Source organism: Vanellus vanellus, assembly GCF_965231255.1.
Source record: "Vanellus vanellus genome assembly, chromosome: 14".
Lineage (NCBI taxonomy): Eukaryota > Metazoa > Chordata > Aves > Charadriiformes > Charadriidae > Vanellus > Vanellus vanellus.
This window is the reverse complement of record NC_138919.1, coordinates 3,540,462-3,566,941: the sequence shown is the minus strand read 5'-3', so window position 1 is coordinate 3,566,941 and position 26,480 is coordinate 3,540,462. Positions and strand designations below refer to the sequence as shown.

General features: G+C 44.7%; 2 protein-coding genes across 2 annotated transcripts in view; one reads left to right on the top strand and one right to left on the bottom strand.

Moving 5' to 3' along the window:
* The first annotated feature begins 1,195 nt into the window (after window positions 1-1,195).
* MPG (N-methylpurine DNA glycosylase) lies at window positions 1,196-19,178 on the top strand. Its single transcript, XM_082490801.1, has 7 exons — window positions 1,196-1,267; window positions 2,394-2,543; window positions 3,370-3,482; window positions 7,165-7,312; window positions 7,907-8,132; window positions 11,552-11,756; window positions 18,659-19,178. Exons 5-7 carry the CDS (start codon window positions 7,911-7,913, stop codon window positions 19,051-19,053), a joined length of 822 nt encoding a protein of 273 aa, XP_082346927.1. The 5' UTR covers window positions 1,196-1,267; window positions 2,394-2,543; window positions 3,370-3,482; window positions 7,165-7,312; window positions 7,907-7,910; the 3' UTR covers window positions 19,054-19,178.
* A 1,949-nt stretch (window positions 19,179-21,127) lies between these two features.
* NPRL3 (NPR3 like, GATOR1 complex subunit) overlaps window positions 21,128-26,480 on the bottom strand; it is a gene marked incomplete at its 5' end in the record, with an annotated part of 44,557 nt that continues 39,204 nt past the window's right edge. The window contains 1 exon segment of the mRNA XM_082490800.1: window positions 21,128-21,880. Within this exon segment, the coding sequence (XP_082346926.1) occupies window positions 21,715-21,880 (166 nt within the window). The 3' untranslated portion in view covers window positions 21,128-21,714.

Sequence of the window (26,480 nt, the reverse complement as noted above, 5' to 3'; positions counted from 1 at the left end):
ATTTTGACTGAAGAAATCATACAGAGATGTCCAATTAAAGTATCAATAACTTTAAGATGTACGCATGTTTCCTTCCCTTTCTTTTTTTACACCACTACAGTAGCAGTGCTATCATGTTTCACAACAATGATTTAAGGGCTTTTCAGTGCATTCTTGGTGTTGCTTTGGGTTCCAAAGTACATTAGCTGTTTCTTCATAGTCAAAAAGAATGAATATTGTGTAACAGACTCTGAATTTGCTCCATTCATGGTTGGTTTGGGGATTCTTTTACACCTTCTTATTAAACAGGAATAGTAAAATTTGAAAATTCTGGGTTCAATTCAGGATTTACAGGAACGTCAAAGCTTTTTATCCAGCTTCCTCTCATTTGAGCACACCACTGGACTATTAGTCCCCATTTCTGCCACTTGTACACCTGGCTGCACCTCCAAAGCTGTCGAGGTCTCCTAGAATTTTAGTCAGTAAAGTAATTCTTCCTTGCAAATTTATGAATGGAGTAGACACTAAGCGCTCCTTCTCTGCGTGGCTGGCTGCTAGCTGGTGCTGTCCTAGCCAGTGGTAGCCTGGATTTTGTTTTATTACACAAATGAGAATAAATCCATTTTGATCCATCAGACTTTCCCTCATACCCTTTGTGCAAACACTTGTTTATGCATCCATGACCCAAACTGCAGAAAGTTGCAAGGAAAATCATATTTGGACCCCATTTTGACCATATGCCGCATCTGGCTAAAAGCTGAAGCCAAGAATATTTTTCTGCAGGCCAGATACTTGTTCCTCGGGGAACTGAGGGAATAATTAACGCAGCTCTCTATAAAGCCAGCTTGTGGCCATTCATATTCACCAGAATGTATATCCACCCCTTGATTTTTCCGAGTATTATTAATATGAAACAGCAAAGAGTGTGAGAGTGGATGCTGAAAACCAGGGGGAGTTCAAAGACGGCCTACGGAGGATCTGGGGTCCAGAAAACAAGAGATCAAGCGAGCTCAGAAAAAAAAAAAAAAAAAAAAAAAAAAAGGCTGTAAATCAATGCGATTGTGGACCACCGCCACCTACAGAGCGAGCTGCTAGGCGAAAGAAGGCTCTTCACTCCTAACAGCGCCAGCGCAGCTCCACCGGCGCTTCTCCCTCCTCAGGCCCGCCTCCCCTCCGGCCGCGCCGGGCACGCCCCTCAGGAGAGCTCCCGGCGTCCGCCGGGCCTCCGGGCTGGGCCTACCCGCCGCTCGGGACAGGCCGAGGCGGGAAAGCGGGGAGGCCCCAGCAGGTGCGTTGGCGGCGGGGCCGGGATGGGGTGAAGGAGCTCCAGTTGCTAATGGCGGGCTCCCGGGACTGGGTACGGCGGCGGCCCCGGCACCCCCCGCCGCGCTCGGCAACGCCGGCCGGGCCCGCTCGGGCCTTGCCGAGCCCGGCGGGGGGTGCCGGGGCCGCCCCGGGGGAAGCTGTGAGGGGACTTCATGTCAGAGTAAGCACATTATGGAAACGCCGTAGAGATGGGGGTTTAGGACCCTGTAATGAGGAGAAATACACAGTCTATAGAAGCGTGCTGCAAACCTGTTTTGAAAAGTGGAGGTTTTTCTAACTGAGATGTCTTAGTACTAAATACAATAACAAGGCTATGGTGGCATGAGTGTCTCTGTGCCCTCCTGGTTCAGATCTGCACCTGACTCAGATTTTCACAGTCACCAGCGATGTGCTGGTTTCCTGGAAGCATCTGTTTATATAAGAGAGTTCTGCTTTTGTTCCTCTATTATCAGAAGTTTTTTGTCTCGCTTCTATTAGCAAGCTATTGTCCCATACATCATATTATCCAGAGCTGTGCGGGAAATTGTCCTCTCTCCTCAGATCCTTCTTTGTTCATATAGGGCCTGAAGGCTTTGTTCTAGTGTTTTGAAAATGCCTGCCACTATCGTGGTGGACATTGCATCAGCTATTTACCTTCACCTGGCTTTACACTCGTATCTCTGCAGACCATTATCTGTTAAGGCTTTGATGCAGTGTTCTGTTTTCTTGCTATAACTGTTAAACAGTGCCTGTTAATGCAATGCGAAGTACACACAAATCACGTCTCTGTAACAAGAATATGCTGTATAGATTAATCCTGAATCACTAAACGTAGCGCAAGCCTTTCCTCTGTTTGAAAACAGAAGAAAGGGACCTTCTTGCTAGAGAGGCTCATAGCATGTGCATTGAATCAGTCCCAATTTAATCGCCTTGAGCTGCACCTTAGCTATTACTGTCTCATGGCTGATGACAAAGTGTGGCTGTGATTCCCTCCACATGGTTTTGTTGCAGAGTTCAGGTTCTTTGTGCAAAGCATGAATACTAAGGCCTTTCTTTGAGTAGTTTGGCCTGAATCTGGAGAAAATAATCCTTCTTTCTCTCTCTTCAAGTCAAAGACTTCTCATAGGACTCCACGCACCTTTCTGGGTGTGGAGCAGGTCCTCTCACTGAGCCTGAGCCTAGGGCTGACTTCTCAGCGGGAGGTGTGAGCCCTCTGCTTCCATGCGTATGTAGGGAGCAACTCCAGGATCCTTTTGCAGGTAAATCTTTGTGTCTTTGCTGCTTACGCTTTTCTTCCTAGTCTTTAAGTTACTGGTACTTCAACAGGAACTCTTAAGCGGACCTCTCTTTGTGGATATTGTTCAGATGTTTGAGCATTTGAGTCATAAGTTTTCCTTTTTGTCAGTGCATTAATGAAGGCTTTAGTGAAACATCATTGGTCTCTGAGTCAAATCCCCGTGCCTGAACTAAATTGTTTCTCATGCAGTATTAAGATTGAGGAAGGAATGTTTTTTTCTGGGGTCATTTTATAAGATGGGTACCTAAGACTTAATTAAGTGTAACTATTTCTGTATCCCCTTATGTAGCTCTTTCAATGTGCTTTACAAATCAGGAGTGTTCTTGCTGCCATCAAATAGGTGGAAAAAAATAAGACTTACAGCTCTTGGGATGATTAGCCCAATATTCCCAATGTACATTTGCTACAAATAATGTAGATATAAAGAAAAAACCTGAACTGCAGATGATCTCAAATCCTTATGTCAATTTTCTGATTAGTGTTTGTGGCCTCGGTAAATGCTGCCTTGCTTAACTCAATGCTGGCTTACCGAAGTCAAATCTCGGGAGGCAGAGCTAGCTAACATCCCTTGTCAGTATTATTAACTCATTTGCTCCCATTTAATATGCAAGTTTGGCACTCAATTAAAAATAGCAGCTAGAATGTTGGGGGTGGGACAAAACCAGAACAAAACAAAATGGTTTAAGAGAGACAACCAAAGTGGAACATAATTTTGCTATGAGGTCTTTTTGGGTTTTTCATGACTTTTCATCAGTTTCCCTCATTTTTATCTTCCTTGTTCTTTACAGAAGGATGAGCAAGTTTCATTCCGAAAAGCTCAAGATGTCCAGTAGGCAGTAGGAGCAAGGACTGGAATTGCAGGGACGTCTGGCAGAAAATGACATCCCCGGCATTCAGTAAGGTGAATAAAAACATTCATTTTGCCATACTTTTGACGTATTAACAGGATTGCACATAGTGTCAAAGTCTGTCTGTGGAGAGATTGACTTTATAGTTATAGTATATTAGCTCCTGCCTGCACTCTTCTTTCAAGAAGTTGGGGTTTTTTTGCCTGCTTCTCACACTGTTGTCCAGGAAGCTATACGTTATTAACTTCTGGTTACTAATAGGTTACATTAGACAGAAAAGGTGCAGGGGAATCCTTCCTGCTGAGAACTCATTGAAGGATCTGATTTAAAATTAAGCGTCTGTGTAAGAGGTTATGGAACAAGTAGACAACAGGAAGGAACAAGGTGCTAAACCAGATGAAGTCCCCAGGGACAGTGCTGCTAACGGTGGCCTCTCCCTTCTCACTGAAAGCTAATACCTGTGAACTGGAAAGCAGCAAATGTGTCACTACTTTTTGAAGAGGGTTCTAGGGGAAATCTGTGGGCTGCAGACTGGGAAGTTTGACCAGTACCAACTGAATTAGTAGAAAATAGAGCAAGGTAGAATTATTGGACACCTGCATAAATATAGTGGGAAAGAGCCAATGTGGCTTGTGTAATGGAAAGTCATGCCTTTAAAAAATGTCAGAATTCTCTGAAGGTCTAAATAAGCACGTTGAGAAGCCTGGCTTATAGTTTGTACTCAGATTTCAGGAAACTTAAACAGGAGCCCTCACCTGAGCAGCCCCTGACATAATAAGGGAGTTCCCTGTCATAAATAAACAGTTGGTGCAAAGATAGGAAAGAGGATGTGAGTAAATGGGCAGCCCTCATGGTGGCTGGAGGTCATCACTGGGGTGCCGCAGGGATGTTTTGTAAATGACCTGGAAAAGCAATGTTTCCAGCTGGCTTTACTTTATTTGAGGTGGTAAAGAGGAGGGCTGTCAGTGATGAATTGCAAATGTGAACTGATTCATGTGGGTGGGGAGCAGTCCTAATTTCACAGACAAAATAAGTGAGTTTTTGGAGCCATAGTGACTAATTCTGAAGCTTTCTTCATCAGTGAAGTCTCAGTTTGGATAGTTTTATGCAGGTTCAGGGAAGACTGCATAAGCTCATGGTTACTATGTACACAGAAACTGTGCCTGGTTCAGAAGGTTTCTGTCTAGAGACACAGAGGATGCGTGGAGAAGCACTGTGTGCTTATTCTGTTCTTCCCTAGGCTCCTGGTTTTGACCTGTGCTGGAGAGCAGGATAGAGGGGGACGTGTCGCGTGGTCTGACCCAGCATTGACCATTCGTGTATTCCCACATAAAATCTCTATGACTGGGAATTGGTATGAAGAATTGTCTCTCCAGAAGTGGCAATGTGTACTTACGTACAATGTGTTCTTCATCACGCTATTGGGAAGATAGATGTGCGTGAGGAAAACTTTGCAGCTGCAAAGTGAGCCAAAAGTACATGCAAATTACTGGTGGGATTTTCTTTTTTACCTCCTTTTAGTGAAAGCTCATTAAATACTAAGGAAATACCTACACATGCAGTCTTATTAGAAGGATTAAAGAAGCCTATGTAGACTCAGTTGTGCCTTGACTACAGGGTGTATCTGCAGAGCTGTATTTTACATGGGTTTTTAGTGTCTTTCTGATACAGGCTTGCAGGGTCCCTAAACACTTGCCTGAGACTAGCCCAGCAGCCCTGAACACTTCAGGTGCTTGTGCAGACTTATTCGGCTCTTGATGTTCCTTTTCTGACTTCCATACTTTTTTTGTGCATAGGTACACACATGCTTAACAACTTGTAGCTAGTTTGGTTACAACAGGATTAGTAAAAAGCAATTAAACCCACAGCTGATTCTTATTTTAGGCACAGAAGTAGAATTTGTTTACAAGCAAGAAAATCTAGATAGAAGTGAAGAGTTGCAGAATTTGTCTGTAGACTTAGATGTTAAGAGATGGCGTCTCTTACTTCCCAAATACGTGGGGCTTGGGTACTTGATATGTACTGTCTTCTGCAGTGTGCTTTATCACAGGCAAGAAGGGATTTGTATATATAACCAGCATTCTTTATAAAAAGCGTAGATAGATTTTGAGGCATAGGGTGTTGTGTTTCATATCTTGGTATGAACAAGCAGGGAGATGAAAGGTAGATCGGGGTTTTTCTCCAGTTCTGAGATGGTATTGCAGTGCCCTCATTCTGCATTTTTGCTTTTAAAGCAATTGCATTTTTGTATGTGACCCATTTCACATGACTATAAGGCAGTATCCTACTGCTGTTTCTAATGAGAGTTGAAAGTGCTGAGATCTGTCTAGGATCAGCCCATAGCAATGAAATTACAAGTACCCTAAGGCTGCCCCTATAACATTTGCATAAGAGCACTTGCAGCTTTTAAGAATTACTTAATTGGAAAGGCAATAGGTGCCAGGCAACTCAGATCCTGTTGCTGATGTCGCATTCCATAAGAGCACAAATTACCAAACGAGTTAATGCTCCACTCCAATTTGCCACGTTTTCAGCATGTCTTTATGTATGGCTGATGAACTGGAAGTTCCAGTTAATGCTGTCAGAGAAGGCTGGAGCTACTGCCTTTGGTGCAGAGCTTTCCCTTGACTGAGTCTTTTAGAGGGTCAGTCTGATACAGGGAAGTGTTCCTCCTCCATCCCTTCTTTCCTGAAGCCCTTTTTCCTATTCACACCCTTTCTCCTAGACAGGACTCTCATTTGCGAAGGCCACCAGGCAATTTTGGCTGAGGCAGGCTGGTGATTTTGACAAAATTTCTAAGAATTCCTGCCAGGTGAAAGTGGCAGTTCAGAGCAGACTGCCTGGCACGCAGCTGCCCATTTTATAGCAAGTCTCTGACATCACTGAATTATTGCAATAAAGAATTAGACGTTTAGAAAAAAAAAAAAAAAAAAACAAAAAAAACCATTCCACCTCCCTGCCAGTCATGCCAGTGTGGGTTTTTCTTCTGCCTATTTTTATATGTTTGTGTCTGGATTCTTCTGAAGTGAAATGTAACACTTGGGGAATTGCCACTGGTGATGCAGAGTGTAGCAATGCTGAATTTATTTCAGTGTAGTTCAAGGAAACTATTGCTGGTGGATCTTTCTTCACGAGAAACATCAGAGCAAGATAAAGATTGCTTTTGATGGTGAAGGATTTTGTAGTCATTTTTAAAAGCTGATGATCTGGTGAAAAATGAGTGGTAACAGCTACTTAATTATGTATATACTTCCCTTGCAGGTTCAGGTGTATATAGGATTCTTTCTCCATTTCTAATTACATATGATGTTGAACCTTTGCACTTTTTTCCCTTATATCTACATGTGGTTGAATTTCAGGTGCCTTCTAAAACCTGGTGTCTTTGCATTCTCTTACAAGAGTCCTTTTTTGAGACTGACACTTTCCAAATTTAGTGCCAGTGGGGGACTTTAAAAAATTTGGTTTCACCTTTTGTGTATTCACTATAGGAAAAGTGCATTCCCCACTGTTTTCATAACCTTTTGTATATATATTAAAAAAAAAAGGCTAAAGAGCATCTCCAGCAATGCCCCAGCTGGGAGATGGTCTTTTGCTAGACCAACAGAAAACTGCAAATTGTTCTTGAGTTTGAGATAATGATGCACTGTTGGTACCATGATCTCCAGCTCCAAAATCTCTTTGCCTATTTCAAAGTGCTTTATACAGTGAATAAATAAGTTTGTTCCTGTTTGACAGGTATAAGGACTGCAGCACAGAAAAAGAAACATTAACTTTTTGAAGCTCACGTAGTAAATTGGTCACAAACCTAGAAGAACGATCTCAGGTTACGTAGTGTCCTCAAATACATACTGTTGACTGGAACAGACTGCTCTTCGTCTTTCTGGTAGGTGAATTTAAAGCTTATTTTGTGGAGGTTCTAACACAAACATTTCTACAGAGTGATAAACAACTTCATCACTGTGACTGTAAATAGGGCATCTCCCAACTCAAACGTTCTGTGTCCTGTGGAGTTTTGGATTCTGATCCGGTTACATTACTGTTTAAAATGATTGATACATCACCTCTGTGGGCCTTCTGAGTCAGCACAACTCTTCTGTCTGCTTAACAGATTACATTAGTTCTAGGTAAAAAGTATATAGTCCCAGTTCACCTTTGTTTTCGATTTCTGAGTTTCCTAACCTAACAAAAAACTTATTTTTACTAAGTGCAGCAGAGTTGCTTTTTATCAGCACTCCTTAAAAGATGAATACTGAAACTGCAGTTTTCTGTTTGCTTATCAGTAGGGCCCAATATTTGCCTAGCCTGATGGAGACACAGCTAAATCTGTCACCTGCTCTGTAGTTTGCCTAGGTTGCTCAATTAGTTATAGCTTTCAGATTCATTGTTGGGAAGAGATGTGTAAAAATGAGAGTTTGTGAAAATTTATTACTTTTAAATAAGCTTCATATTCCTAATTATGTTTATATCAATTTTCTAGAACTATGCCAAGAAAAAGAAAGCTGTTGGCTCAATTAAGCGCTCTCCAAAGCAACTCCAGCCTCCCTCCTTTTGATGCCTTGGGGAACCTGAATGCTACGCCTGGTGGGGATTCTTCTCCAAAAAGTAGCAAATATTTTGCAATAGAGAAAAAAAATTCTTCCCGGCTAGAAGGAGATTTTTTCAACCAGCCCTGTATTAGTCTGGCCAAGTCCTTTCTGGGACAGGTAAGACATGAACAGTGAGGTTGCTGTACTGGAGCATGTGCTAGCTAATGACTTAGTGTAAAAGGAGGAAATTCTTTTTTTGCCATTTGACTCCAGGGGTTTGCTATTTTAGGAATACAGCTCTCGTTCCTTCTCTTGTTAAGTTCAGTGGAATTTAAAGACTAGTAGCCAAATCTATTTTGGATGAAGTCAGGGGAGTAATTCTCAGGTTTAGTTTACTGTAACATTTCAGAATTAGTTTTTTGTGGAGTTTTTTCCTCCCTTTTTTCTGGCTTACTGAAATGTAATTTGCTGTTTGTGGTCTGAAGGTTGTTTCAGGCTCATTATTTTCCTTTCAGGTGTTCCTTTATTTCTTTTTGGCTCTTCCTTAGTCCAGTGGAAAGTAATGCTCTGCAGTCAGCAACATCTCCTTCTCTGCCTCCATTTTACTTTCTTGTGACGCTAATAGCGTGGCAGGCCCTTGGCCTTTCTTGACCAGTATCCACTGTCATAGTGTACACGAATATTTCATTCTTATCTGCAAGTTCAGCAGACTGCTTGGTACTGTCTTTCATGCTGCCCTGTATGTTTTGAAAGTTGTATCTTGCAATAACTGCTTCTATTTTTTCTGTTCTGAATAACTCAGTATTGTCAGTACACGTGGTGAGTTCTTTAATGATCACCTTTCTGAGGTTATTAACACAAACGTGCAAGGTAGCACAGGTTGTGGAGACATTTAGGACTCCACAGTCCCACAGTTAAACTCTCTTCACTCCGAAAACTGCTATTCCTATCTTCTGTTTCTGAGTTTTCAAGCCATTACTTGTTCATGAAAGGACCTTCTCCCTTATCCCACTGCAGAAACTTTGAGGACTCTTTAGACCTTGTTGAAAGCCTTTGGAAATCAGAGGGGGAGATTAAACTTCTGCTTAGTGAGTCCGTCAAAAAACTGTCCTGCTGTTTCCATGGGAGACAGTTCCTCCAGTGTTTCCCCTATAAAAAAGTTCCAGTCTGGGACCTCCTAAACACAATTGCAAAACGTGTTTTTAGTTTCATTGCTATGGTCTTATCTTCTCTGAGTCTTTTTTATACCTTTATTGTCCGTGGGGTGAACAGACTCTCTGGTTTCTCATTGGTTTAGATAACTTTAGGAATTTGTTCCACAAACTGTTGATTTTGGCCTGTCTTGCTGTGTCTCGTTTTTTTTTTTTATTTTCTAAGGATATTGTCTTGCTTGTAATTGACGCCTTTGCTCTGCTTTTTAACCCTGCTGGGGTTTTTTTTGGTCTGTCTTAACCTCTCTCTGATATGTCGTGTGTGTTTGCTATCTTTATAGACATCCTGCTAAAGGCTTGCCTTTTCCAGCTTTAACCTTTGGCTGTCTCTTTTCAGTTCTTCCTAACAAGCTTCCTCACTATGTAGTTTCCTCTTTTTGCTGGTAAGCACAACTCTGATAGATTATTTTTGGACCTTAATGCTTGTGGAAGGATGCTGACCTTTATACTTCATGGTCATGATACAAAGTTGTTTTTCAGGGATAAGTCTTTGCAAAAGACTGCGTTTTGCTCTGGATCAGTTGGAGAGTTTAGTCTTTTCTTGTGAGATCCCCGATTACTCGCTCTGCAAAGCATTTGATGGTGTCTAAAAAAACATAGCCTGTGTCCTGTCCTACTGCGATATTTACTTGGTCTCTATGAGGATACCTGAAGTCTCCCAGTGCTGATGCATTTTTTGTCTTAATGACTCCAACATCCTTATGCATTCAGTTACCCTGGGCAGATATATTTTAGTCCTAACTCTGTGCTTTTCCTATTTAGGCATAGAAATACAAGCCAGGCAATTTCTATGTTAATTTTAGATTTTCTTAAAGTGTAACCCCTAGTCTCCCATGACCCAGTCTATTCTGTCATTTGTAAATATATGTTGTAAATTGTAAATACAATGTTAATTTAGTGTTTCATTCATTGTCTTCATTCTACCAAATTTTGGAGGTGCCTGGTATATTAATATTGCTTACTTTAAACATGATACCTGGGTTCTTAGAAACAAAAAAATACCCCAAAACATGCACACAATAAATGACATCTCAAAATGAACTGCTGTAACACCAAGATATTAATGAGAAATAAAAACCTCTATAAACTAGTTTACTGTGAGGTATTGTGAACAATCACCATTTTTAAACTGTTTTAACTGTGAATATTTGGTGTGTCTGAAGAGTCAGGGAAATGCCTGCATGCTTTTAAAATCATAACGTAACCTTGCATTTCATCATATTGAAAAAGAAATGTGGACACATGGGTGTGCTTTTGGGGTGTTTACAGAAAGTTGCTAAACACCAGTGCTTTTTCTGATGTCACTGCATTTTTCACAAAAATAATAAACTGATTGTTTTCAACAATTTGAGAAGTGCTGTAGGGAAATTGTGATATACTGGAGTTGCAACATTTGAAACTGGCTTCTGGAGCATCCGTACTGGATCAGGTCAATAACTGCATTAGCAATCCAGCACAAACATCTGTTAGGAATTAAGCTTTGTTTCTTGAAGGTCATTTTTGAACGGCTGGTTTTCAAATATGGAAGCACTGAATACAGTATAATTAAACTGATAGTTGTTGCCTAAGTGAGACTATACTGCAGTATTTCTTAAATACACAGGAAGTAAAATAAGTTCAGAAATTGGGTCAAACCACAAAAAACTCTGTATGAAATTTAGTGATTGTTTTATTTTTGAAGATAATCTTTTCATTGTCGTGTTTTGTTTTTTTCCCCCCCGCATCTGCTTTGTTTTATTTAAGGAGGTACCAGCAGCAAGGAACACACTGTAATGCCAAAGATCTGTTGTTGTCTGCCTGAAGCCAATTTCCAGCTCTCCTGCACTGCCCCTCTCTGTGGTGCAGAACATCCAGAAACAGCGTTGATTCTCTGGCTATGATTATCTCTATGGTTAGGGACTGGGACTTGTTTGAAACATCTCTATGGAAAGAGACTATCTAATCATAGTAGTTATTTAATTCTGCCACTGTCAAATTTATTCTGATCTAAAGAACAAACATTCATGATGCTTCAAGGTTGATGGTGGTCCTCTTTTGCCGTAAACCTGGTGGATTGGGGTGGAGAATACAGAAAATAATCAGAAAAGCAACTCTGTGGGCTTCATTGTATATAGGATCATAAATGGGTTCTTTATGATACTGCCACATCTAGATGCTCCAGGCATTTTGCAAGGTGAATGGCAGGTAAGAACTCTTTATACTGGGTTGTGGCCTGGACAGTAAAAGCTGTAAAAGTTCACGTTAGCTTACGGACTGGACTGCTAGATGGAGAGTATGGAGTACCATCAGGTCCTTTTTTCCGACTTCTTTGTTTCCACAGCTCTTGCGCTGTGGTTATTTTGTACAGAGGGGTTGCTAACTGATGCACTCTGACCTCTCTTTCAGATTTTAGTTCGCAAACTTCCTGATGGCAGAGAACTCTGGGGGAGGATTGTTGAAACAGAAGCTTATCTGGGTGGGGAAGATGAAGCTTCCCACTCAAAAGGTGGGAAACAAACTCAACGAAATGCGGCAATGTTCATGAAACCAGGAACCCTGTACGTGTATCAGATCTACGGGATTTATTTCTGCGTGAATGTTTCCAGCCAAGGTAAGTAGAGGTTGAAAGAGTTTTAATGCCTATAGCATGGGGCTGATATTTCAAGCTATGCTTGCTGTGTTGCAGTCAATTCTGAGCTCCCTATGGGCTCTGTGAAGTCAGTGACTCGCTGTCACAATCCTTCTGTGGGATCTGAGTTTTCCCATTGTGAACTTTGTGTAACTGTGGACAGGCAGCATATTAACTTTGAATGCTACCAGCAGGGCCCACCTCCAGCTGCACTGGGACCAGCCCAGTGAGGTTTTTGTGCCAGCTGTGAGCTGTGTGAGCTGTTCAGGCGCAGAAATAAAGACCAAGGACTGGAGGAGAATCTTGATAGGATGGAGCTTTCAGTTTTGATGACCTGGGCTTCTGCCTTATTCATGTGCTTCAGTGAACTTTGTTCCTCCAAGGTGGTGCAGTCTAATGACGGTCTACATCTTGGTGTCTGTTGTCATGACAAGAAACTCTTCTGTCTCCCACCTTTATCTTCAGAAGCTGTAAATCTTGGGGAAAACAAAAAGGTCTGAGATGTGCTAAGCTTAAGCAAGGAGTCACTGCAGGAGCACTTTAGCTGCTTTGCTGTATCTTAATAGAAAAGAAAAAAACCCAAATCAAAATATCCAGACTGTTACAGAATCTTCAGTCTTTTATTATTCTCAAGATAATATAATTAACCTCTAATCAAATGATTCTGGAATTTACTGAGGCTCTCCTTTCACAGCTCCTCTTAATGCGCAAGTGTTACTTCTAAAACTTGGGGTTTCTTTCTTTCCTGTAAGAATGACAGTGTTTGCCTTGCAATAAAGCTATTGGTTAATTAGACACCTTGAAATGGCAGCAGGTATTTCTTAGATAAATACTCATTTTGTTAAGGAAGTATTTTTGAGATTTTTTTTTTTCTCTTTTGCCATTTCAAAGATACAGTTAAAAACAAAAACAAACCACCGCTTGTATCTTCCTAAGTGGAAAGCAAATGTTGTAACAGTGACCATTAATCCTTAGGTTTTGGCCTTTGGAGAGGATCCAGGCAGAAAACCAGTGCCAGGTTATTCTGAGGGGGAAGAGCCTGTCTTACTAAATGGAGGTCTGGAGTCTGGTGGATGAACATATGTGAATTTCATTAGATTGTCTCTGCCAAATCTGTTCAGATAATGAAAGCAGGATGGTTCTTTATTCAGGATGGGCTTCTTAGTGCTTGAAATATTAGGAATAATAATTTTTATTAAAAAAAGATGCTTAGCCTTTGAATTTTAGAAAGATTTCTCTGAAATTTATACTTTGGGAAATTTTCTCTTATATACCTGTGTTTAGTTTTGTAGCAAATCAGTTAAAGAGCTTGCTGTTGTGATGGATTTAGTTGGATTTTTTGTTACAAACTCATTCTCCGTTGGCCTGTCATACATGCAGCTACGCTGCCACCATGCACAGCTGTCACTGCCAGCTTTGTCAGGAGCACACTGAAGGAACCAGCGTGGCTGTGCATGTTGTGTGTCACAGATGTATCTACATAGGTAGGATTTACTCCTTCAGTATATTCACCCATGTGCAGATGTGTTGGAAGAAAGAATCTGAGGAGGAATCATACCCAAGGTGCTTTTCTCATCTTAACGTAGATGGAGAAGCAGCCTGTCCCGTCATGTGGTCTGAGAGAAGGATTGAGGAAGTTGTCTTTCATGGTGGCACTTATGCACCTGGGTAGAAGGCAGAAGCATTTCATTCTCTGGATAAGGGACAGATCTTGGAAACCTTGTTTTGAATCTGGCTGTGGCTGTGCAGAAAACACAAGGAAACACTGGCACGAAAAATGTCTGTTGTGTCTTAGTAGCACAGACCATGCTCTTCTTATAGCCTGAACTTCCGATGTAATCAATTTAATAATCTTTGTGTGGGGAAATTGACGCAAAATATCCAAGTGCTTCAGGGTCTCCCTGGGAATGCTGCGAAAACCTGACTGACTGCCCATGAGACTATAAAAGGAATATGAATATATTCTTTCTGAAGGTGTTGCTTGGAAAGACTGAACACAAATTATTGAGAGAACACTAAATGCTTTTCCTTTTCAAAGGGCGCATCTCCAGTGACGTCCCAGAGCTGCATCACTCTTTTTCTTGGATTTTGGCAGTGCAAAGCTGCAGAGCACCAGGAGTTAAACAGTGGAGAATGTGGGATGATTGCATCTATTCCCATGTATCACTTTCTGCCTCCTGTGATCTCCTGGGATTGTTCATATTCCCCTCTCAGCTGTCTTCTAAGCTGAAGGTTTCTAGTCTACTCTAGTTATTCCTTCTTTAGGCTTTTGCTCCAAAGCCAGTCCGTAACTTTCATCATCTCAGTTGCCTGTCCCTGAATCTCTTCGTCTTGTTACATCTTTCTGTAAGTGGAGGGGAGGAGCAGAACAAGTCTAGACATGCACACAGATTTCAGGAGAGCAGAGCAACTTGCGTTATACGAATAGTTGGGGTTTACATCTGGGAGTACTGTATGGCATTGCTGCAGCAAATCAGAGCAGGGGAGAAGGGGAAGGGTCTTCAGGGGTTCCCTGATGTCTTCAAACACACAAATTGACCTTGTCTTAAGCCATTTCAATTTTGACCGGGATGCATGTTAGCAAAGTTCATACCTAATGACATGAGAATTAGGGGAAAACCTGAGGTTGATTTCAGGAGAAGTTGGTTCTAGAAATTTTCCAAATTACTCTTGAAAAATGTTTCCGTTTGGCCATTGGGTGGTTTGCATCAAAATACTCGTGCGATCATACACTGATTTTTAACAAAACATTTATTTCTGGAGATTGTTGGAACAAGCATATGGACTTAACTAAGATCTACTGTGTTTTTAGGTGGTTCATTAAAGTTATCACAAACTGATAGTCACAAATGAATTCTTAGCTGGCTTAAACTGTCTAGTTCTGTAGTGCAGGCAGTTCCTCGTGCTGCTTAAATTACAGGATCCTTGTGGGAAGAAGGCAAGCGGTTCAGAGAACCAGTATATCCTTTTAAGCACTGGCACTGACTGCTGTCCTGCTGCTCCTCAGACGCCTGAACTGAGTGACTGTAGAGCTGATTTGGAGGCACTAGCTTGATGAAAGCAGCCATCCTTTTACTGGCGAGAGATCAGAGTGCTGGACTGTCCCTGGGTTGCCTGTGTTTTGCTACCTTCTTGGCACAGACACTGCACAGGGCTGACCCAGACGTGCTGTTGGGACCAGGCAAGCAGCAGGAATTGGACTGTTTCAGTAGACTTTGTTTTAAAAAGTAGTTTAACACTGACTTGAATCATGCTGGGGCTGCCTTGGTCCTTAATCAGCTCAGAATCCGAGGCCTGTACGAGATGTGCAAAGCTTTATGTTCTCCTCCTACTTGCTCCCTTCTGCTTAGCTTGTCAAGAATGGGGTATCTGACCCAGGCCTCTCTTGTTCTGACACTTAACCTTGTAGCATAGTCTGTTTCAATACCAGGTGGGATAAACCTTCTCTTCTGTTTTCTATATTTGGCTTACACTAGACTCAGGCTCAGCGCTATCACTCAGGGATAGGAAAAGGTGTGTTGCCAGCAGAGCAGTGCTGGCAGAGGTGCTTGGTAGAGCAGTGACAAAAGCCCAGGCTTTACCTTGAGAGCTGCCATCACTGTAGTGTCCTCAGCAGTCCCCCCCGCCCAGCCTGATGCTGCCAACAGACATGGGAAGCACTTCAGCTGTAGCTTGGTGTCCTGCCACTTTGCTGGGGCAAGAAGTCACGGCTGTTAGCACGGTCAGTCAAGTTTACCTGACTGTATCTTTGCGTTCCTAAAACTATAATGAGCTGAACAGGGAGTCTCAAATAATTTTGTCACTGAGGAAGGGGAAATCTTTGTGCACATCACTATGAGATAAAGCTGCATTGTGTGAGATTTTACTGTGAGAGGTCCTCCCATCACTGGGTCAAATACTGCTACTGCCTAAAGCCATGGCAGGCATTGCTACATTGGGTTTTGTTGGAGAAATCATAGAGGAAGAAGAGTTTATAGAAAAAATACCTAACGTCTTCCAGTGTGCATAAATCCTACAGTGTATCCTGGCAGCAGCACAATAATCTTAGTACAAAGAGCCTTTCCGGGGGTTAAGAGGGATGTTGGGCTTCCCTTGCTTCAGGAAGAGGGTAAGTGCCAGTCAAGCGTCTCTTTGCCTTTGCTGCGATTTCTTTCTCTGGGATTTGCCAAGGTGTGTTTATTGCTGACAGATCTGAAAGATCAGCTTGTAAAATAGAGATCCCAGTGATGCTCTACCCAGACCCAGGGTCACACTGCATGGACTTCCCCCTAATGTTCGGATCCTAGACTAGGACTTGGAAGGAAGTGTTTTGGGAGCAGTGAGTCAGACGGGTGGAGAGAGGAGAAAATTTTCTTCTCCCCAGTGGCCAAGAGCTGCTTCTAAGAATGAGAGCTGGAGCTGTTCCAGGGAAGAAGCAGCAAGCTGCACAGTGGGAGTGTGGGACTTCCCTATCATTTTATGATTTCTAGCTGTTCAGGGAGAGAATTGGCCTCTGTGTTGTTGTTAGATCCCAGCCTTTAGCTTTGAATGCTACTTGTTCTATGGAGTGACTCAGGCATGGGAGGTAGATATTCAACATCTCTGGTCTGGCATGGCTGCTGCTGACATGTCAGCAGCTGTATCCATGTCAGGCAGATGCTGATGGCAGATAAGCTCCAAGACCGATCTAATGCAGGCTGTGGAGAGGGAGGAAGGCAGGCTGAAGCACCCTGGCAGGCAGGAGATGAGCCAGAAGGATTCATCTTTGATGGTCACAATAAAACTTCTGATGTGCAGGTATGCTCAGGAGGACCCAAATATCAGCCCAGGGGTGTGGGGACAGGAAGGAGCACAGAAGGCAGTAGCTTATCATGGCATCCCTGCATTCTTATCCTGCCTGCTGTCTCCACCTCTTCCCAAAACTCTTGTGGTCCCTGACTGAGAGCAGAGAGTGGTGTCTGCATTGCACAGCTAGAAAGAGTGTGAAAACTTTCTGGTGGAAATGCAGAAAGAACAGCCAGAGAGAGAAATGTCAGCTACCCCCTGCCCCGGCTCTGCGGATGCTCTGGGAGCACCTGCAGTTTCTCTGAGTGCTTGTCTCTCTTGACATGAACTCCCAAGGACTCAGTCCAATTCAAGTCTAACCACGGTTTCCACTTGCATTTGTGATGGATGAAAGCAAGTAGTGTAATTAGTGATTGCTCAGAATCCCACAGTTTTTCCTGGCAAGTGCGGCAGTGTCCCAATGCAAACGATGTTTCTTTGTGCATGGATGAAAAGCAGAATTAGGACATGGAGCATGTTCTTAAAAATCTAAAATGACCTTTGAGGTCTAAATCACTGTAGTACAGGGAAGCAGCTTTTGGTTGCCAGGTTAGCATCAATCCCCTTCCTTAAAGGAGGGAGTGCCTGGGAACAGACTGCTGACAGCTGTTGGAAGTAAGACTTCGCCAAGGGCAGCAGGGACTCGGAGCAGGTTCAGGGCAATAGGCACACCTCACAAAGCCAGAGACCGGGTCCTCAGTTGACAGGCTCAGTTGGGAGCCCAGGAGGGTAACTTAGTGTGGGATTTGTACAAAATATGAGAGGGATTCTATTTTTGGAAATCGCTGGTCCTTAGGGATCCGTCAGCGCCTACAGTAAAAGCCTTTGCCAGGCGTGAGCGTGGCTCCAGATGTTTGAGGCTGGAGAGGGAGAGGGGATTCTTGCACAGCGGCAGCACCGAGCACGCAGATGCTGGCGGGGAGGAATGCCGTGGGCGGCACCAGCACAAGGGGTGCTGTGTGGGGCAGCACACAGACCCCTTCACCCGGCACTCTCCTCACCCACTCAAGGTCATGAGAAGACCTTCCTTGCTGTCCAGTGAAAAATACCAAGGAAGTGTTTATGTCCCACTTAGGCTGGAGATCCTTGTCACAGGGGACCGTCTGTGCTCAGAGCTGCATCTTTGCTTCACTGTCACCAAAATCAGGGAGGGCAGCTGGTCACAACAGCTGTGGGCGGCTGGAGTTTCCTAAGGCTCCTGACAGGGTGGCAGGTCACATTTGAGAAGAGAATCTTTCCTTTTTCTTCACTTCTTGTCATAGAAAGGTCTCTGCTGCACTGATGCTCCCAGTGCTGTGCATCCCACAGCCTGAGACAATGCAGCCCTGTCCTGTCCCAGCTCCCTGCCTTGTGAGAGCTTCCCTGGCACACTGGTTCGGATCACTCTCTGTTGTAGCTACGCAATTACCTGAAGCAATGGTCATCCCACCTGCTGCTACATCCCCAGTTGGGTGTTTGAATTAGTACCGCCTGCAGGCAGAGCTCCCAGTGCCTGCGGCTCCTTCCCAGGTTTCTCTTTGTCCAGCCAACTCTGCAAGCTGCCTCTTTCTGCTGGCAGCATCCAGACTCATTCTGCTTCTCCTTTGTTAGCTGGAGTTCTTGTAATCAGAGTTTATTATAAATCCACTGGGGTTGGGAGCAGCTTTGGACAGCCATGCCAAAACTGAACCATATGTGTATTTATTCCTGAATGTTGTGCTGACATAATAAAAACCTCTTGCCCTCTGGCAAGCCTTGGAGCAGCTGCTAGACTTAGTAACATCAAGAAATGGGGTTGAGGAAGAGCAAGTCAGCACTGATGACTGAAGGACACAGAGCTATGGGGCACAGGACATTCAGAAGAGGGAAGGGGGTGCACTGACCACAGGTTAGTGGCTGACTCCAGAGCCTGGCACTTGAAGCAAAGTGGCCCGAGAGAAGGAGAGACCCTGTGGTTGGACACTGCAGGCAATCCCCTGCTCCACCAGGCTAAGCTGAGCCATGGGCCAAGAGCTGAAGTGCTCCTGCTGGTGGTGGGGCTGAAAGCTGAGATGTTCTTGACAGACAACCCTGTACTAACACTTGGCTCTTGTTCTGCACAGGGGAAGGGGCTGCAGTCTTACTTCGCTCTTTGGAGCCTCTTCAGGGTTTAGATGCAATGAGAGAGCTGCGCAGCACTTCAAGGAAAGGACCCACTAAGCCCCTGAAAGACTGGCAGCTGTGTAATGGGCCCTCCAAGCTCTGCCAAGCATTTGGGATTGATAAGGCTTTTGACCAAAGGGACCTGACTCAAGATGCAGCCATTTGGATGGTACCTGGACTTGACCTACCAGGGGAGCAGGACGTGGTAACCACAACAAGGATTGGTATTGGCAACAGGGGAGAGTGGGCACAGAAACCTCTCAGGTTTTATTTACGAGGAAATAAATTTGTAAGTGTTGTAGACAAGAAAACAGAGAGAGAGATGGCAGCAGTGGGACACTTTTCTTGCAGCTGATGAGTCTTGCAGGTGTGCTACTGGCCAGGACTTGAGCTGCACTCTGTATGATAGCCTCAAGCTATGTCATGGCAGCAGTGAGGGCAAACATAGTACCATGGAGGTTTTTAACAATAAATGTACTTTATCACAATGAACAGGGCAAGGTGCAATTTTATTTGTGGGACAGACTGGCATGGGTCTCACTGCCAGAACCGAGGTTGGTTTTGGATGCTGAAGGCCGCTTTCTCCCTTGTGAATGGATTCAGGCTCAGTTAAGGTGGAAAAGTGATGAAGGTTCACGGCTCTGACGTGCTGTGCTGCTCCCATCACCCCTCACCCACAGTAGAGGCCATCTCTTGGTTGCTGCAGGGGAATAGTCAGCAGACTGGATGGCAGCAGGGCTAACTGAAGGGATGAGAACTGGGTTTGGTCAGCCTGGAGAAGAGGAGGTAAAGGAGGCACCTTACTGTTGTGGACACCTACCTAGTGGGAGGGGGTAGAGAAGACAGGGCCAGACTGGGACAGGATGAGAGGCAATGGGCACAAACTGGAAAACAGGAAGTTCTCATTAGCTCTATGGAAAAAAATTTAACCATGAGGGTGGTCAAACACTGGAATAGGGGCCCAGAGAAGCTGTGTGATCTCTGTTCTTGGAGACAGTCAAAGTTCACTGGACAAGCTCGAGTGACCTGATCTAACACATTTTCTTTGAGTAGAGACCTCCAGAAACCCCTTCCAACCTATACCAGTCTATAACATCCAGCTTGGAGAACAAGGATGTTTGTTGTTTGTGTTCCCAGCTGCTTTTGAGACCAGTTCAAAACTTACCAGTGTGTGAACCCCAACACAGAAAGCACCGATGCTGACATTTCTGTTATGCTGCAGCCTGCCATGAGGTACAGGGGGAAAAAAACTCTAGGATTTAGGGCAGAACCTGCAGAACTGCAGCCACGTTGGCAGTCTGAAGGGTGGCAGGGACACCCTCTGTCACCTTACGATTCACATGCAAGAAAAAACCTCAGGTTTTTCAAAACCCTTGTCCCCATCATATGAAAAAAACACCTTGTTTGGCCCCTTCTGAACAGCTCTTGTTATATACTGATCTCAGTAGCTCACCTTGAGACGCAGTTGCTGGGAGCTGGTTGGGGCTGGGGCCCTACAGCAATGTTGATCTGATTTTTAGGTTGGGCATTGCTTCTGCTCTTCTATAACATCCCTGCTTGCAGCTGCGGGGGACGACTCACAGAAGGGACCCCAAGTAAGTAGCTGTCATCAGGTATCTGGTGCTCTGTGGACACAGTGCTCCCCCGGCGTGACTGTGCCTTGCTGGTGGTAGGTAAGTTATACAGAGCTCAGTTTCATCCAGTTTGTGTGGGCAAGTGAAGCTGCTCTGTGACCGCCTGCAACTCTGGGAAGAACTCCAGCTCGTCTGTGTGGTAAAAGGGAAAGTTTAAGGAGGAGCCTGATAAGTCTTTTAACAACACACACCCCTGGAAGCCACCACCATGGAGGTAAGCGTCTCCCCACCCTTCCCCAGGTACACAGCACAGAGCAGTGAGCAGCTGGGGGGGCCTGTGGCCTCACGCAGGCCAGGGGTGAGCTGGCACAAGCTCCTGCTGTCCTCAGGAACAGGGCTGTTGCCTCTTGTTCTAGCCCTGGCCCGGCTGGAGGAGCCGTCCTGAACCAGATCAGGAAGCACAGCCATGTGCAGACCCATATCTTGTTTTTCATTTTTCAGCTAGATAGCTTTAACCCAGGCCAGGTTCCCAGTCTGGTTCCCTGCAGCCACAGCCATGCTTGAACAAAACAAGCACTGGGGGGCAAGTCTGAGTGCCCTTAGCACCAGCCTCTGGCTGTGTGGAACCCTATGTCCTTGCACTTGCAGCTTCGCCAGCCAATTTCAGTCCTGCTGAACAACTAAGCTCACCCCCCCATCAAAAACGAAACCCCGCAAACCCACAAACACACAGCTGCTTGGTAACAGCCCTGCCCCAATAGGTACTTGGTAATAAGGACACTAAAGAAGAGGAAATAGTAAGCCGTAACACAGTGAGCAAGTCATTCTCATTCATGAAATTGTTTACTTGTGATACTTTGCCTTCCTACCTATGTCCTCAGTGCTGCCAGATAACGGTGATCAAACAGAATTCCTCGGTGCCCAGAGACATTTCCCTAAAAGACAGACCAACTCCACTCTGCCCTTGAGCACAGGCTGTGCGCGCTCTGCTGTGGGGCCAGGCTGCTCATGAGCAGCGTTCTCAGCAGAGTCACCCCACAATCATGCTGTTGAAGAGCAGGGAAAGCACTTCTGATGCACCAGCGTCCGCCCAATGGTGAAGTAACATCAGTAACGTTGCAGTGGAAGTCGTCTTGGCCCACTCCCACAAGCCCTGGGGCGGGAGCAGGCTCAGGGAAAGGCTGTGAACTGGCAGCTCCTGTGCTGTCAATGTGGCGTGCAGGAATCCAAGCTGAGCAAGCGCATGCTGTCCTGCAGCAGGCCCCAGAGCCCTTGCACAGACTGTCCTCAGCTGTCACCACAGGGAACAGATGAGAAATCGAGGCACAGAGGGCGAGAACCTGCTGTATGTCACATGGCAACAAGGAATTGAATTCACCTCCTTTAGTTTTTAGACAGTCAGTATCAAGAGTGTAGCAGTCTCCCTTCCTTTGCCAGTAGAGTCATTTTAAGAGGGACTGAAAAACTGAAATCACGGGGTCCTCGTGGCTGGTCACCACCAGCACGCTGCGGAATTTGTCAAACAGCATCAGCAGCTGCGAGCGACGCATGTTCTCGTTGTACATGATCTCCTCCAAATGGTGCCGGCCTCGGAAATAGTGCAGCAGCCTGCAGGGAAGGAGAGCAAGAGAAGCACGTGGGCCAAAAGCAAGTGCACACAGCAAGAACGGATACTGCCACCCTCAAGGTTTCCTCTCCCATGGGACACAAATCAGAAGGTGTTTGGGTTGTGTCCCTCATTTACATGAAAAGTGAATTAAATCTGTTCTTACCTTAGGCATGCCTAGCGCAGAAATCCCCTGGAAAAGCAGGGGGCTCCCTGGCCTCAGGACTTTGCAAAGGTCCTCCTTCTATCAAAAGGTTTCCTAGTCTGGCACATTTCCTGAGATTGTCAATTTTCAACAGAGTTTGAACTCCAGAAAGCAAGGAGCCGCTGGGTCCACACTGCCCCTTGTCACAGCTCTGCCTCAGAGGCCCGGCTACCTACACCTGCTTTTAGAATTATGAGCATATTTTCCATCCCAGCAGCCCAAGGGGCTTGGTAACTACAGGCTGTGCACTCTTGAGGTTTAGTCAGCTTGGGGTAGGTGGAGCAGTCACAGCAGGGAGGTGGAAATTTTGGTGACAGGCACCACAGAGTAGTTCTGGGAGTTAAAAAGCCCCCAAAATCCTGAAGTTCTAAGCTAAAATCACTCTGGCTTCTTAATTCCCAGTCCTCTTTAAATAGAGGCAGCACAGACACCCCTTTGCCGGCCACCAACATGCTACAGCCAGCAGACAACCTCAGCTCTGCACAATCAATCACAGCCAGATCTAAGACAAACCCCTGCAGCAAGTCCCCGCTTGCTGAGGACCTGCTCCCCGGGGACCCTTCAGAGCTGTAGCATGGAGGCAGTCCTCCAGACGAAGCTCGAGTTTTCTGCTCAGTCTCTTAATTGTCATAACAACCTCCCAAACACAGGAACCATTCTGCACATGCCACTCAAGTACTCCTACCCATCAAGGCCCAAATGCATATGCCAGAATCACTTCCCCAGCTATGCAGACGGACGTGCGTCCGCATGTATTAGACATCACGCTCTGCTTTGCGCTTCGGCAGCTTTTGCTGGTGTTTCCATACCCATCTGCAGCTTAGGAATATGCTGGCCTGCTGCTTCATGCCAACTGCCAGTAAAAATGAGTACAGACGACAAGATCTGTTTTCCAATTCATTCATACAGTCTCCACGCTGGAACAGCCCTTGAAAGACACCACATATCCCTTAGAGCATTCCTGCCTATTTTCACATGACAGTAGGATGGGACCTCTCATGCTCTCCCTGAAGGACTGATGCTTGCCTGGCTGTCTTCTGCTGCTCAGACAAGGCACTCCTGCCACCTGTTACCCTTCACGGGTGCCTAGAAAGGAGTCACTGTGCAGGAAGTCTCCCTCCATCACACCCTCCCTCTGCACAGCGTAGGTTTTACCTCCAGTCCACTGCCATTTGTGTTTCTCTGCTTCCCGATTTGCCATGTCCCTCCTCTCACCCCCATCTCGTTCCTGAAATGTAAGCCCCCAGCACACTGCAAACTCCCTTCTGCTTCCATGTTCCTCTGCCAGCTCTCAGATTGGCACCGTTATGTAGAACATAATTGCTACGTCTCTGTACCTGCCGTACAAACAAACAACAGACGGACAAGCTCCCATTGTATTTACCTTTCCACTATCTGGGCTACACATTTGCCTTTTGCAGTATCTCCCACTGGGTATTTAAATCAGGCTAATTGGCTTCCTTCCCTGGGCCAATGGCAACCAGTGTGCACTGAGAAGAGGCCATTAGCAGGGGCATGGTGGGTTTGTCTGTGCATGTGTCAAAACCAGACTGTTCCCTGAGGTATTAACAGGGGTTGTATCTTGTAACTTGTATTACTGTTCAAAAAATGGTTTTGAAGATTTTAAAAGCTAAATATTCTGTCCCTTCATAAAGCTGCTCACTGTGATTGCCCATGCTCTCATCTCCTGGCACAGCTGTCTCCTGTGCAAATGATTACAACCTAGCTTTCGACAGCAACACAGACTAAGCAGGAGTTTTCCAATAAATAAATCTATCCTATATTCAAAAAGAGTCTGGATTTGTAACTGGTCAAGATGAAATACTTTCCACTCCAATAAAAGCTAGAGAGGATATTAAAGAATATCACAAAAATGCCGGCTGGAAGATACCTCCAAAGTCTAGTCCAGCATCCTGCTCCAGCAGGACTACTGCCAATGCTGTAGCTTTTTCTAGCCAAGCTCTGAAACCCTCCAAGGATGGAGATCCCCCCACATGCCTGGGTAATCTGTTCTGGGCTGCACCACCCTCCTGGGGAAGAAGCTTTCCCAAAAGTCCAACTAGAATCTACAAAGATGTAACTTGGGGCTCACAAGTCTGGTGCAGATGGGCACTACCTTCACCTTTTTGAGCACTGAACATTTATAGGACCCAAACGGGACATAAGATAGCACTTCTTGGGGCAGTAACATTGCATTTGAGTCCTTCTGAAGCTGCACAGATATGTCTGTTGACAGATGTGCACTTCCAGATCCAGATGCAGCAATGAAGATAATTGCTTTCCATTGCTCATCACTGTTCTCTTCAAGTTACAAGAGCTGCCCCCATACAGCAGTGTAGTGTTTGTAAACAGTAAAAACCAAAAGGATTATCTCAGACTAGTAATTCAAATAAAATGAGCTTATTTCTGGCCAAGAAGGTATCCCTTCCACCAGCACTGCTTGAAAATGGAGCAGAACTGTCCACAGCTAGTGGCCCCAATAAGCATTCCTTTATGTAGGAAAGGAACTCCATCTCCCAATCTAAGAGCAAGACAAAAAAATTCTGAAAGTGACTCCACACCCATGGCTTGGGAGAGAAGCCATCAGTGACGCCTCAAACTGTCTTTAAAAGCACTGCTTAATGTGCAGTGAGGAACGCTTTGTGTACATTACCAAAGATCTAGCTCAAAAGGAGCCTCTCTCCTTCTTAAGTTTACTTCTAGGACATGCCATCCCTCCTCCAGCAGCAGCTAAGAAAAGAACGTGGATTTCAATTCCTGTTCAATGTAAGGGGGTTACTGCAGCCAATGCTGGAGCCAAGCTTCAGTATTCCTTATTTCCCCTTAAGGTTTCTGCTTTGCAAATACCAACTGTGCATAGCAATGGACAGGCACAAGCTCTTTCTGCCATCTGTTTAATGAATAACAGGCGTTCAGAGGCATAGACACAAGAAAATGTATTGGGCTGAACTTTATTGCTCTGCTGAAAATAGCCCAGCCCTTTGTGTGCACACAAAACTACGCTTGGAAGGGCAGTTGCAGTATATTTAGTGCACTAACTATGCGTTTATAGCAAGAGTTTGTTCTGGGAGGCAGCTGACACAGCAGAGCAGTTTGCAATAGCACAGCCCTCATTAGGCTGCTATTCCTCAAAATGAAGCAAAAAGAAGAGCCGATGCAGTAACCTGTATTAGGGTAACAGGGGAGATCAGCTCATGCACCACAGCGGCTTCTCCACAATTGTTTACACTTTCATTAAGAGCAATAGGTTTACGCAGACACTCATCTCTGATTGTTTGTGGCACAAAAAGAGAGAAAATACACCCACAACCTCCAAATTCTGGTGTCTCATAAAACCACCAGTAACCAAGAGAGTCTTGCATAAACATTTCCATTTGTACACTCCAGCATCCTACCCATAGCACCCATTTGTTTATCGTATCTTCTCTCTTCCTCACTGTTGACTTACGAGTAAGCTATGCAGTTGCCAATTCAATCTATAGTAGAGGGGAAATTCAGACTTAGCAAAACCATCCCAGGGACCTGCAAAAGAACCCGGTGCATCAGCAAACTGCAAAATACACATCATTAAGACAGCTGCCTCATTACGGCAGCTGATTTTATGAAGAAATCGAAGTAATTTTTTTGCATCTGCAATTCCAAAGCTTTCAAATGGCTGTTTTACCCAGATGAGGGAAGTGATAGGGGAGCAATCATGAAATCCTTTCCTCTCCCCAGGATAACTAAGAATCTGCACTGCCGCTACACTAGTCCAAAGCGTCACCCACAAATTCTGTCTTAACATATCACCAACTATGATTTTGGTTTTACTTTCCTTTCTCACTGGTTTTGTAATGACTTAGGTAATGAGGAAAAAAACATTTCAAAGTTCTGAAATGGCCAAAGCGTTGCGTTTTGATCAGAGAATAGCCTCTGAAGAGTTTACAGAAGATGGAGGAGATGAGTAATTCAGAGAGCAGCGACTACCCACAAGCTTGGCAGAGCTCTATGAAAATACCTGAGCACAGCACAGCAGCAAACTTTGCCGCAGACAAAAGTATTTTCTTGCTATTAGAGTTTCTCCAGGCTCCTTGACTATATCCACCCTAGGGCAAGAACCAGGTATCCAGGGGATTACCAACTGAATCTGGGAAGTATAGGAAAAGCTGCAATACTTCCTTCAGGTGGTTTTCTGCTCCACAAGTATGAAAACCAGTAAAAGTTGCATTCCAGTGATGCCACTGTTGTTTTGAAATGCTCAGGAAGAAAAAGTGTTTTTCCCCGCACCTTTTTCCAGATGGCTGGTTAGGAAGTAATCCTGCTTTTTACCATGTGCACAACCACATCTTGCATATTTTTGTTGTGTTGAAATTTGTAACAACAAAACTGGGAGCTACTAATCACACATCCTAATGACT

Coding starts and splice junctions, on each gene's coding strand:
- MPG (XM_082490801.1), top strand. CDS start 7,911: ATGCCAAGAAAAAGAAAGCTGTTGGCTCAATTAAGCGCTCTCCAAAGC. Junction 8,133..11,551: donor CCAAGTCCTTTCTGGGACAG/GTAAGACATGAA, acceptor CCTCTCTTTCAG/ATTTTAGTTCGCAAACTTCC. Junction 11,757..18,658: donor CGTGAATGTTTCCAGCCAAG/GTAAGTAGAGGT, acceptor TGTTCTGCACAG/GGGAAGGGGCTGCAGTCTTA.